The sequence below is a fragment of the Garra rufa genome, chromosome 5, assembly GCF_049309525.1.
Source record: "Garra rufa chromosome 5, GarRuf1.0, whole genome shotgun sequence".
Classification (NCBI taxonomy): domain Eukaryota; kingdom Metazoa; phylum Chordata; class Actinopteri; order Cypriniformes; family Cyprinidae; genus Garra; species Garra rufa.
The window spans coordinates 5,858,218-5,871,045 of NC_133365.1; the positions used below are offsets into that span (position 1 = coordinate 5,858,218).

Below are 12,828 nucleotides of genomic sequence, written 5' to 3' on the forward strand. Positions count from 1 at the left end.
ATAATTTTGACCCATACAATGTACAAATATACCCCAGCGACTTAAGACTGGTTTTGTGGTCCAGGGTCACATATTAGCATCCACACCAGCGGACGATATCGTCTGTTTATTCCAAGCACAAGCCAGTCTGCTGCTTTAAATTATTGAGCTTGTTACAGCAGGATTGATTCTGATTGGCTGTCAATGTTTTTATTGTTCATCAGCTGGAAAAAATCGTTTAGAAAGTGATTCAAACAATACTGTTATTGTGGACTTTGCTATTCTTTCATATTGAGAACGTTTTTTTAGAACTGTATCTTTATCGTTACCTTTATAGTTATCAGGCCATTATAACTATGAACAGGCCATTACAGCTGACAAAAACTGGTGAGGAGGGGATAGATTATAGATAGATAGATGGCTTAAACAACAAGAAGTTGTTGTGGAAATAAAATCCTTTAAAAGATCCTTTAAATGAACAGATCTGGTCAGTGTTGTAGTATGTAAATAGTGATGATTATGTTGTCAATGATATGGGTATTAGCAGAAGTCCTCTTCCTCAGATTTCTTGATCAGAGACCTAAATATGAAAAATCCTATATATAATTGTGCTTTCAAAGTAAGTTTCATTAGAATTCCTTATGACTGACCCCAACTCCACTCATCCAGTCTCTATAGTGTTATAAGAGCTTACAAATGGTCAAAGGATAAAAGAGACTGTTTAATGAAATGTATCTTTATCACAGGCTGTCGGGGCCAACGTTCTTTCACTGTGGACCATGAGCCCCGGACAGAAATCGTTGTCTCTCACAAAACTCCTTGACTCCGCTTTAATGTCAGGTACTAATGATATTCTTGATATGATTACATTTTATTATTACTAAATATGTTAACAAAGTGTAAAATGTTCTGTTTCTCTATTCAAGAGGTGAAGAAGATTCAGGTCGTGGATAATTTGATTTATGTCCTAAACAAAGAGGTAAGGGAATACTGTTGACGCTACATGATGCACATGATGATGGACAATTATTCTAACCTTAAACAATAAATTCAGATATTCTTGATCATCTGGAATTTTTAAAAGATGAATGCACTTTGACTGCTCTAGTAGCCTTTTAATGAACAATTTGAACATGGGAGGAAAAATGCATTGACTTGTGCCTAGATTTTAAAGTGGACTCCAATCTCTTAGTTGTCTTAGTGTCTCAGTCCACATTACATTCACACTGGTGTTTCAGGAATTGCTGTCACTTATCCTAGTAGTGTTTTCACAATACCAAAATTACGGCTTCGATGTGATGCCTGACTGAAATATCTCGATATTCTACTGAACTAATCCCATAACAAAAATTTTAAACAACAGGAACAGGGGTGATAGCGTTCCGGCACCACGCCGGATTTTCGGCGTACTGTGGCTGCGGAAAAAAAAATCAGGTTCGCGGATATTGATCTGTCATTTCTCTAAATCTGAGATGTGCAGGTCAGAGAGCAGCTTTAACGCTCAACGACTCAAACAAGTCACATTCTAGCCGATGAGCCAATCAGAAGTAGGGAAGGGGCGGGCCTTGTGTCTTTGTCAAATAGATTTATACAGGTTAAGGCAATGCTCCATGCGCGAAGGTGTTTTTAGCTCCCATACTGTACAATTGTCTCCTACTGGCAACTCAAACCGTAAGTCATGGCTATGTTTATGAAGCCAGGGGAAGACATTAAGGATTTCGATAAAGGCATATTTACAGGGCTCGCAAAATCGCTAGCCCGACGTCCCGGAGCTATTGGGTTTTCCAGTCGGGCTACCAACATTATTTGACCGGCTGCCCGACGGCTATCCTGAAGTAGAGGGCTCATGGGGTCCTTAAAACTCCTCAATTTAGTTGTATCAAATTTAAGGCCATAAAAAGTGGTAAATATTTTAAATAGTAAAAGAAGAGGATTAATTATTTTAAGAGGTCTTACAGTTGGGGACGGAAAGACGAGAATCGCGATAGAGCTGGATTAAACTTTAAGAGGCAATGATTTCATTGAATAAATATGCTCACTGCACTTTCAAAGTCAAAACGCGGCACTGTTGTCTTTATATGAATGTATCTGAAGGGAACCGACTGTCCTCAGAAACGTGTCGTTGGCATTTTCATTTCATGACTGATAAAACAGCGTTAATGCTGCTTTGCTTTCAGCCATTCTTAGAGAAACCGTAATATTTCAGCTCTCCTAAAGCGCCCCCTCGTGACATAGAATTAATTTGCACGTCCAATTTTTTAGCTGTTTTTGGTCAGATTATTGCAAATCTCGACCAATGTTTTTTATGCAAACACAGAGTTGTAAATGTGAAAGAAGTTAATGTGCTTTCTAAAAATCTAAACAATTAGGACATTGTTTTAAATAAATGTTATGCATTATATACTTGATTTATTCATTTTAATGGGATAAAGGCTGAAATGCCAATCTATAAGCTTTTTTTTGTGAAAAACCTTTATCTGACTGAACTGAACCAACAAGTTATTTGTTAAAAGTGCGTCGCATACATAGTACCTCCACCCCACTCACCTCGGGGGCAAGGGAAAAAAAAGTTCAGGCTCAGGAATTTTTTCCACTATCAGGCCTGCAGGAAAAGTAATTGAATAATAGATGACCCACAACTTACAGTTAAGCCTAAAGTAAAAATACAAAATAATTACACAGGCCTATGGTGAGTAACTACCAGTCTATGATACAGTCAAGACTACAGCAGGTATACATACATCTTTGCAACATTGGTAAGTTAGTAAAAAAAACAAAACTACTGCTATCAGGAAATAAGATGTTGGTCATATTTCCTATTCCTAGTCAAACTCGGATGATAAAAAAAATCACTCATTTGACTAGGAATAGGAAATATGCCCAACATCTCATTTCCTGATAGCAGTAGTTTTGTTTTATGGTAACTTGTATAATAATATAGTCATTTTTGTTAGTTCATCTGTTATTAATGAGAACATAGATGTTAGTAACAAACAAAAACAATAACAAAGACAATAAAATAAATAAGCAGTGTTTCTAGGTAAAGTAGGTCTATTTAAAAGAAGTGTTGAATTAAAAAAAATAATACAGAAACTTAATAAAGTAAGCAAAATGTAAAAATAAAGGATTGCTCGCACAAGAGAGACACATGTTTAGGAAGCCATGTAAAATAATGCAAGTTCAACTTTGAAAAAAACATCTCGAGACTTTGCTTTTCACCCCAACTGAAATTATGCATTTTAAATGTGAACATATTTCGAATTCCAATAATACTTAAGTACAACATTCTAATTTAGTTTTCAGCCATTTTGACAGCCCTAGTGCTTGCTAACAGTTAATTATCAAGGGTGCTTTCACACTTGGTTTGATTGGCTGTTCCGAGCCAAGTTCAGATGATCCCACTCTTTCCTGTGTGCTGGCTGGGTTGTTCACACTGGTTTTTTTTTGACGTTGAACCACACAGTACATGGTCAGAGTGGCAGCAGTTTAGCCCTGTTTCTAGATGAAGACCGTGCAGGAGGAGACGGTGAAACAGATGGATGCCGTCGCTTGCTCGCCTCACTTTTGTACTCTGCATTTTGAAAAATTGGTTTTGTTTCCAAAGCACCAACCAGAATAACATGTGCATCAATTTATCACAAATGTAATGCAAAGGTTCAAAAGAACACAGGAGTCCATTTTTGCTGATGGTGAGCAGAAATTACAAATAAATTCTCTCTGCTTGTGGCGTGTCAATTCACGCTTGTCATGAGAAATGAGAAAATGCATAATACACCATTTGACCAATTCATACTGTACATCATCAACAGCGGTTCACTTTCATTTAATATGGTATGATAGCATTCACATCAGAAATGAACCGTACCGGAGTTGGGACGAAATATGTCCCAGACCACAGCATTGAAGCACAGCGTGTGGTTCTTCATGGGTGTGCACCTGAGTTCAGACTGCGGCGTTCACATTATTAACATGAATTGAACTCTGATGTTAAACAAACCCGAGTGCGCACCAAACGTCCTGACGTTAGAGCCGATCAAGCTGTAGTGAATGATAAAAGTTTTAAGTGCATCTCTAATGTGAACATAAAAATATTATTTTTCTTTCTAGGGCATGCTCAGCTTGTTGGACATTCACTCATTTGTCATGCTGTGCTGCTGGCCGGATCAATACATTGTTGATTTCCTGCTGATATCGGAAGGAAACTCCTCATCTATTACACAGCAAGTGTCTCGATTTGACTTGTTTTTGTGAGACGTACAGAGACGGGGTGCTTATTCTATTATTAATTCACACATTGATAGAGACATTTATTTTGTGTTAAACAGACAAGATGAAAACAGCATGAAAATCATGTCCTTGGTAGCTGAAGAAAACAAGGTATGAAATGACCATGGAAATGAACGAATGAATGGAGCATGCTTACCTTTAATGTAATGAAGGAAGGAACTGATGAAAAAAGATCACTGATTTCTTTATGGACAATTATTTGACATGTCAAATTCAAGATGTGTCAACAAAAATGACATTATTATTATAATCTTCACGTTTTCTTATCTGTGTTAGGGTCATGCTAGGAAGCTTGTGGTTCAGTCGCTGCCTTCTATGGAGGTTTTCTACTCACTAGAAGTGTCTTCTGAGTCTTGGTTGATCCAGAAGGGGATCAGTATGGTAAATAAAACGATAGATATTAACAGTATGCAAATATACATAATATCATGCAGACAAGTAATGTCTTTCCGCTGTTATATTGCCACCTCAAGTATAGTTTTGAACCACCCGCCCCTAATGCCCTGAACAGAAGCTAAATCATGAACTCAACTCTTTTCCTCAGGACACCATCTATCTGCTGGAGGGAATTTTGGCGAACACAAACAGGTGGAAACAGACACGATCATGACTGTTTATAAATATTAAGGGCAATGAACTTTTGCGTTTATGTTGTGGTGTTAATGTTGTAGTATTGGTTCAGATTTTTGGACAGCCAAGAACATGATTATTCATTTTGATGTCTTTGAGCAGTCATGAAGATCCAGTGTCTACTGTTGTCATAAGATGCTTCACAGAGGCGCTGCCAGAGAACAGGTAAGTTTGTAAATAAATATTCCAACTGAATCATGAATAATTTATTTAATTAGTCCCTGCATCCCAATGTTCATACTATAACTAGTATGTGAGATTACAATAAGTGTGTCCCAAAGCATAGTATGCTGAAAAGAGTATGCCAAAAGTCTCCGGATGGTCTACTATTTCAGGTTGATTTTTGAAGTGAGGATCCGTGAACACTAATGGCTGATATTGCCCACAATCCGTTGCACTTTGGCAAAGGATTCGGTCCAGAACTACAAACATGAATAAATAGTCTACAAAAAACTACAAGCATGACGGATGTACGCGACCAGCGTTTAGGTAGATATGTTTAGAAAAAGGGGTTTAAGTTACTAATAATCAAAATTTAACCTGGTAAATAAATGTTTATTTATTGTTATGTGTTATATTTAATCTGCAACAGCAATGTGAACTTTTATAAACACTCGTTTGGTCGTTAACTTTTAAATGCGTCATTATGCAGAAAATATGAGCAGAGTTTTTGGCATTAAAGACCCGCGATTGGCAGATCAACATGCTACCTTTCTCACCAATATGGTAGTATGTTAAATTATATAAAATGTGGAGGATGTTAACTGTGACAAGATGATTGACAGGGTAAAGACGCAGTTGTGTGACGTATTAGTATGCCTACTCTTCTACTACACACTCAAAAGTGTGTACTTTTTTTCACCAAAAGAGTACATACTTTAAGGGCAAAGTATAAGTATGAACACTGGGACGCAGGACAAGATTGCATACAGATTAGTGCCAAAGAAACAAAAGAAAATGATCTGTAGTACCATGGTTTAACCACTAGCTGTATGTATAGCTCTATATATCTGAGTACATCCTGAATGAGCTTTTCACCGCCCCAATCGTTACAAACTCAAACGTTACAAGTAACTATTTTTTCATGACCGTTGAGCCCTTTCTAATCATGTTGGTTGTTTTGTGTCATACCACTCTAATTAAGTAAAACATTCAAAATGCAAAGTGTTTCAGACTAACATGAATAATCAAACAAAAAAAAAAAACAGGGTTAAATATTTCACAAGTAAAATAAATTGTAACAGACTTCACAGCAATAACTGTCCATTGTTTTCAATAGCTGTTTGCAGTCCTTTGCACTCTGTTTATCTTCTCCCTCCAGACTGAACAGACTTCTTTATAAACACAAGTTTGAAGAAGCAGAGAAATTTGCCAAAGCCTTTGGACTTGATGTTGAAGTAAGAAACTGGTAAAGCTGCCATATAAACATATACTTTATAAAAGTGTTTTCATGATGAACTGACAATGTTTATTTTTGTTCGTCGTAGCTGGTGTATAAGGTTAAGATTAATGTTGTGCTGGAAAAGCTGATCTCAGCGTCAGATCAAACCCTCGAGTGGCCTGAGCTCATTGAAGAGGCCAAAAGCAACCTGATGAAGATCATGGTAATGTTCAGCTTTACAGCAAATAAGGGCTTCATATGCTGAAAAATATGAATAATAACAAACGAAAGCAAGCATTATTTGCTGTATGTTTAGTAAATATATTTAAATGTCCATAATTGCATTAATAATTTACGGAGACTAAATATCTGTGCTCGGGTGGTTTAGAACAGGTGAGTGAAGCACTTAAATACCTTTGACAAAGTAATACCTGTGTATATGCAAATCAATAACTTTATTTTGTCAGGGTTAGAGTACAATTTTAGGAAACAAGTTTATCTCTACAGTCATTCTAGTCATCTATATGCAGTTGCTCTATTGCTGATTCCTGTAAGTAATTATAAATGAGCACACTCATTGAGTAAAGCTGATGTACTCTACTCTGTGTGTATCCTCCGCAGAGGGCAATGAAGTGTATGTTTACAAGCATTACAGTCATGCACTTAGGTGTCAATGAATTTTCCAGTACCCATATTAGTAATTGTTTGTCCATTATTATTATTTTTTTTTTTGTATTTTATTGTGCATGTTTTGTTTTCTTGCAACAGTAAGCTAATTATAGGACACTATTGGAGAACGGTGGTTATTTCATGTTAGGTTTATAATGTAATAGTTCAGGGCCCGTATTCACAAAACATTTGATCTTACCACTAAGAGTTTTCCTAAATAGCAATAAAAGATTAGCTAAGGGTTTTCTCTTAAAACCTATCCACACAAATGCTGAGACAAACTTTTACTCAGAAATAGAGAGAAGTCTTAAGCTGAGAGTAAGGGGCGGGGTTGAGCTCGTTGCTATGGATGATGTCAGCATGCTCATTAACTATGCACACTGTGATTGGCTGACAGGGGAGGGGTCTCTGTCAGAGATTTATTCATAGAAATATTGAAGAGTACAATGTTATGTTGCCATATTCAAATAAAGGTTTAAAAATAAAAATGTATGTTTAAAAATGTTTAAAGTAACAAAATAAATAAATGCAGGATAAGTGTCACTAATTAAACAGGTATATGTTCAGCTGATTGTCAGCCTCTTACATAAACAATTAGCTGATATGCATATAAACAGCCTTTTAATTAACAGAATAGAATAATCATGGATGATAGTAAGATATGCAAACGTTAAAGAAAACCAAACTGGACACAAGAACAGCTGTTACTTGCCCAACATGTTAATAAAAACAAGGATGTAATCGAGAATATAAAAACAAGGAGTTAGGATAACCTACAAAAGCAAAAAGGGTGTGTGGGAAAACATAGCCATGTGTGCAAATAAATGCAGAGTGTTTCTAAAAAAAGTATAAGTTCTGAGGCAGATAGCCAGCAGCAGCCATTTTAGGATTGTTCAATTTGGTCTTAGTGACTTAGGAGTCCTCTTCACTGCTCCTAATGTTTCACAGATTTAGGAGCTAAAACACTTTTAGAGCAAAGATTTTGGAGTCTTAAATTTAGGACTGACACGGTCATTATTTTTAAGATTTTCTCCTAAATCAGCAAGTTATGAGCTACTTTTAGATGTTTTGTGAAAACGGGCCCTGAAGTGTAGGAATATTTAAGATTGATTCAAGACAAACTGTGGCCAAGAGCAGTCGGGTCAGGGAAGGCTGCAGGATGTTCTTATGTGCACCGCTTGGTGGCCTATTATTATGTCGTACTGTATTATTGTTCTTTGAAGGCCGTCATCCTGTAAATGTGTGTTGTGAATGTTTGACATGTAGTTCTCCCGTTTGTCCCACAGGACGAGCAGTTTGTGGTGCAGTACTGCCTGACTGCGTCCTGGCCTACTCTCAGCATCGCTGAGGAGATGTTAAATTACACCCTGAACCGTTTCCCATGCTGCCAGATACAAACAGCCCTGGCTAAACTGGCCACTTTCAGCAGCGTGTACGGACCCGACAACTTTGAGTACGTTCAGCAGACCGGCGATTATTACACCGATCCCTTTAACGCTTTCCCAGTTATTCAAATGCAGGACATGTATTTGGTCCACCTTTTCTCTCTGCACTGGTGAAATAATCATTTGACCCACTTCATGTCGATTACAGGGGCATTGCGTGGATTGAGTTCTTGAACAGCACAGATTATCTCAAAGACGTCCTTGCTCTTCTGAAAGAGGGCAATCTTAGTGGAGCGCAATACTTGTGGCTTCGACATGAGGTAAATCATAAAAACATGTATGTCATTATCACTTCTGTGGGGAACTGCAAGTTTCAAAGCACTGTAAAACCTTAACCTTTAGGAATTCAGAGTCATCTGTACGACAGCAACATAATATAGACTGAAATCACCAAATGGTTCAAAGTCATTCCTCAATCGAATAGCTTGAAACAATACAAATGATTGACACACACCTTGTTGATTTGGGTTTAATAATACAGAAATGTAAATTAGTGGCCGACCGATATATTGGCCTTGGCGATATTTGGCATTTCTAAAAATAAGTAAACATAAATTTTCATTTATGTATTTTATAAGAATGCAAACAGTATAATTAGTAGTTTTTATTAACAGGTTAGGCTACACATATGTTCAGTTGTCACTATTAAATGATGTTTTTTCATAAATGTTTAGATTTTATAAATTATTGCGCAGATTTTTTTTCTAGAATTTCTTTTGCTGCTAAATTATTTAACCCTCTTGACCTGAAAGACATTTTGATGCTAAGAACAAACTATTGATTGTAACTTGTAAAGTTAAACTGAGGACTTCCTCTGTGCACTTAAGGGCTTTTGTCATTTTGTTACTCATTTTGTTGTGCCCTTTATCTTGAATTTGCGGGGCATTAAGTCCCTATTAATTTCCAGACCCTGGTATTCAGTATTTTCTGCTGAGAAAAAAAGTGGTTTGAAGTTGCTAAACAGTCCCCGATGTTTACTAGATCATTTGAATCTGTTTGTTTGGTTGTCTTTTGTTTAGTAGTTTTATTATTAGTCAGCACTGTAACTTTGTGAAGTTGTTGCCACAGTTTGTTTTCCTATAATAATCAGGTTAAATGATTGTTTTCCAGGGTGAGTTTGCCAGGGAATTCGATGAGAGCTGTCTGCATGCTCTGCTGGGCTCCGTTTCATCTGATGTCCGATCCCAGGAGCTAAGTGTGTGGTTTAAGGGTGTTTTGGTCCCGTTTGTTTGGAGAGTGTTACCCAAAGGACAGGTATGATGTCAAACACCTTGTTTTCAGATTGTGTCTCGGGCTTTGATTCAATACCAGTTATTGGAAAAAAATTAGTGCTGTCAGCCAATTAAAAAAACAACAACAAAAAAAAAAAAAAAATTAATCACTAATTTTTCTGTAATAATTTATGATTAATCTCATATTAATGTCATGTATATAAAACATTTTAAAAGCAAATGGTTCTATGTTCTTACAGGACTGTCAAATTTCTATTATAATTTTTTTTTTTTTTTCTTATTCCCCCCATCTAAGGATGGAGCACTGATTGTAAAAGAAACCAGTAAATTGTGCTACATAATAACACTTTTGCATTTTGAATATACACAGAACATCCTCGCCAGGTGGTTGGAGCAACGTGCAAGGAATCTGGAGTTAACAGAAAAGGTAGTGAACACTTTAGTCTTATTTTACATTGTGTGACCAAATCTCACTTTAATGAACATAAAATGGGGCAGCCCAGGTGTGTGTGTTCACAGTGTGTGTGTGTGTGTGTGTGTGTTCCCTACTGTGTGTGTGCACTTGGATGGGTTAAATGCAGAGCACAAATTCCGAGTATGGGTCACCATACTTGGCCTCACTTCACCTCCTTTAAAAAAGAAGAAAAAAAAAAACTGAATGTGTCCTGATGCATCCTAGACCACATCTGCATACTCATGTAATACAGTCATTTTAAACCAAGCAAAAATGGAAAAGAATGTATAAAACTCATCTTTGATCATCAAAGTGATATTTATTTTTCAGGGCTCGAAATTGCGACCGTTTTGGTCGCATATGCTCCCAAAATTTAATCTGTGCGACCTCAAATTATATTTGGAAGCATTTGTGCGAGTGCGAGAAATTGTTGTGGTGCGAATTGGTTTCATTTCTTTACAAAACTTTCGCTAGCCAAACGACTGCACAGACTGCTTTGAGCTGATACAGTGACGGGTTCGCTGTTCTCTCCAGCATTACGTAACCATTTAAACGCTTTACATTATTACCTTTAATGCAGATTTGAGATATTAGCCGTCAATCACTCCGTCACAGACACTGCGCTCCGCTGAACTAGGAACCGGTCTTTTTTTTTTCTCTCAACCAACCTCTGCTCCGAATTCGCACAAATATGCATTGCAATTAGGGTTGTATGATATTACGATTTTTGATTGTGGACAATTAAAATGTCTCCACAATTTGCTTTTGAAGAAATATTCTATATTTCATGCTACAGCGCTTATTCTGTCATATACAATTCTGGCACCTCCGTCTGAACAACGCGGGCGCGGCATATATTCACATCAAATGATAACTCAGTGACAGAGTTCCACTCACACAGGGGCGTAATTTCCACTGGGGACACACTTTTCAAAATCTAGTTTGTGTTCCCACTTTCAAATGGTTTTGTTAAAGTAATCTCTGGTATTGTAGAATGCAGAGTTCGCGGGATCGTCAATACGAAACCAAAAGTAAAACGCGCCTTAAAGAGCGACTTCCTAATGCGCGCAAACTAGGCTACTTAAAATATCTAGGCTGTTATTAGTATGTGGGCTATTATAAGTTGTGTAGTTGTCTCTGTATCATGCTTAAAAAATAAAAAAATCGGTCTCTATTTGCACTTTGAATATTGAAAGAGAAGCTGACTTTGATTATGGCTGCATTTATTGTCTACACGACTAAGAAAGAACCATGTCGTTAATTTTTTTATTTATACTGTAGATTGTTTAAAAATGCAGTGGTTGCTTCTAATTTAAATGGCTGTATTAAAAATAAAAATCTTGTTCATGTACTCATATTTTCATTCATTCTTGTCCCTTGCTTAAAAAGGCTTTCAGAATCAGACAATTTGCTTGTAAAACATCAGCAATCAGCATCAGCCATGAAGAATCAAGATCGGCACATTACTAAAAAGAAATAGGGTGCTCCTAAATTTTTTTTGGTGCTCCTAACTTTTTGAAGTTGGGAGCACCAGCTTCCAATGAAAATAGTATTCATGTTTTAAAATGGCAACTTCACATCAGTATACACAGATTGACCAATATGCAGATTTGTCCCCACTCAAATCTACAGTTTTATGTATCTGCCTCTGCATTGTCTGACACTTAATGTTATTGATATTGCTAGCCTTTGACTTGACTGTTATCAAACAGCTAATAATAGGTATTAATGTTACACAAACCATGTTCTACCTTCTAATTGCCAACATCCATAGACAGAGTTGCTTTTCCCCAGGGGTCTTTTAGGTTTGTATTAGCATTGTGCAGTAATTGGCTTATTATAATTGGCCATTTCAAAATGGATGTATATAGTCATAAAAATCATAGAGCCTCCCCTCAATGAAATTTCAAGCGGTCACCACAGACTGATAATAATAGCAGGTGAAATCTCAGTCTGGACCCGATGCAAATAGGCTGAGGTAACAGCAAAGACTCTCTTTCTCACAGGTTACTTCATTTATTTTATTAATATTTACTTCTTATTCATTTATTTTTTTTAATAGAGTGACTGGCCTCATAATGGACTGGTTCTGGCTGAACTTGGCTTGCCTTCCCTCTGGAGGTCTATGGGTTTGGTAAATGTCAAGTTTGTCCCCAGTTTGTAATCTGTATCTTTCTGATAAGTCACTGTGAGAAATAGTACTGACCAGAGCAATACATTTGCCCTTAGATGAGAATTAAATTGTTTTTCAGGCTGAAAACTGTGGATCAGAAGAAGTGCAAAACCTGAGGTCACTGGTGGCAAACCTCAGACAGCTTTGTGATCTCTACTCCAAATACAACTGCCATCTGTCACTGTCCGACTATGAAAGAGTGAGTTTTTTTTCCTCTTTATATTTTAATTTTAAAGTAAAACAGTGCAGATTTATAACACCATTTTGTCAGAGTCTGTCATTTATTGATTCCTTGTTTGTCGAAAGTGTCTTATGATCATTTGGTGAATGTAATAAGTCAAAGTATTCATCTGAAGTAACCTGTGTCACGTTCTGTGTCAGGGAAGCACTCGTAGTATGGCCTTTCTGATGCTGGATAAGGTGCAGGCGCCGGAGCTGATTCCTGCTGTCATTAAGAGCAGCGTCCAACCCTATGCTCTGGAGAACGGACTGGACCTGGACCAGACCCTCCTGCACTACATCAAGGTCACATTCACTTTTCTCTGTTGTTCACTGAGCTAAACGCAGTAGCAGTTAGG

The 12,828-nt window shown here is 37.1% G+C and overlaps 1 protein-coding gene across 1 annotated transcript in view; it reads left to right on the forward strand.

The window, feature by feature from the left end:
* The window catches only part of kntc1 (kinetochore associated 1), a 44,464-nt gene that overhangs the window by 3,480 nt on the left and 28,156 nt on the right, over positions 1-12,828 (forward strand). The window contains exons 7-22 of the mRNA XM_073839956.1: positions 726-819; positions 906-958; positions 4,087-4,199; positions 4,305-4,356; positions 4,543-4,647; positions 4,811-4,854; positions 4,996-5,061; positions 6,218-6,293; positions 6,384-6,500; positions 8,233-8,399; positions 8,540-8,651; positions 9,502-9,645; positions 9,994-10,050; positions 12,140-12,211; positions 12,330-12,449; positions 12,632-12,775. Of these exons, the coding sequence (XP_073696057.1) occupies positions 726-819; positions 906-958; positions 4,087-4,199; positions 4,305-4,356; positions 4,543-4,647; positions 4,811-4,854; positions 4,996-5,061; positions 6,218-6,293; positions 6,384-6,500; positions 8,233-8,399; positions 8,540-8,651; positions 9,502-9,645; positions 9,994-10,050; positions 12,140-12,211; positions 12,330-12,449; positions 12,632-12,775 (1,536 nt within the window). The remainder of the gene's footprint in view (positions 1-725; positions 820-905; positions 959-4,086; positions 4,200-4,304; positions 4,357-4,542; positions 4,648-4,810; positions 4,855-4,995; positions 5,062-6,217; positions 6,294-6,383; positions 6,501-8,232; positions 8,400-8,539; positions 8,652-9,501; positions 9,646-9,993; positions 10,051-12,139; positions 12,212-12,329; positions 12,450-12,631; positions 12,776-12,828) is intronic.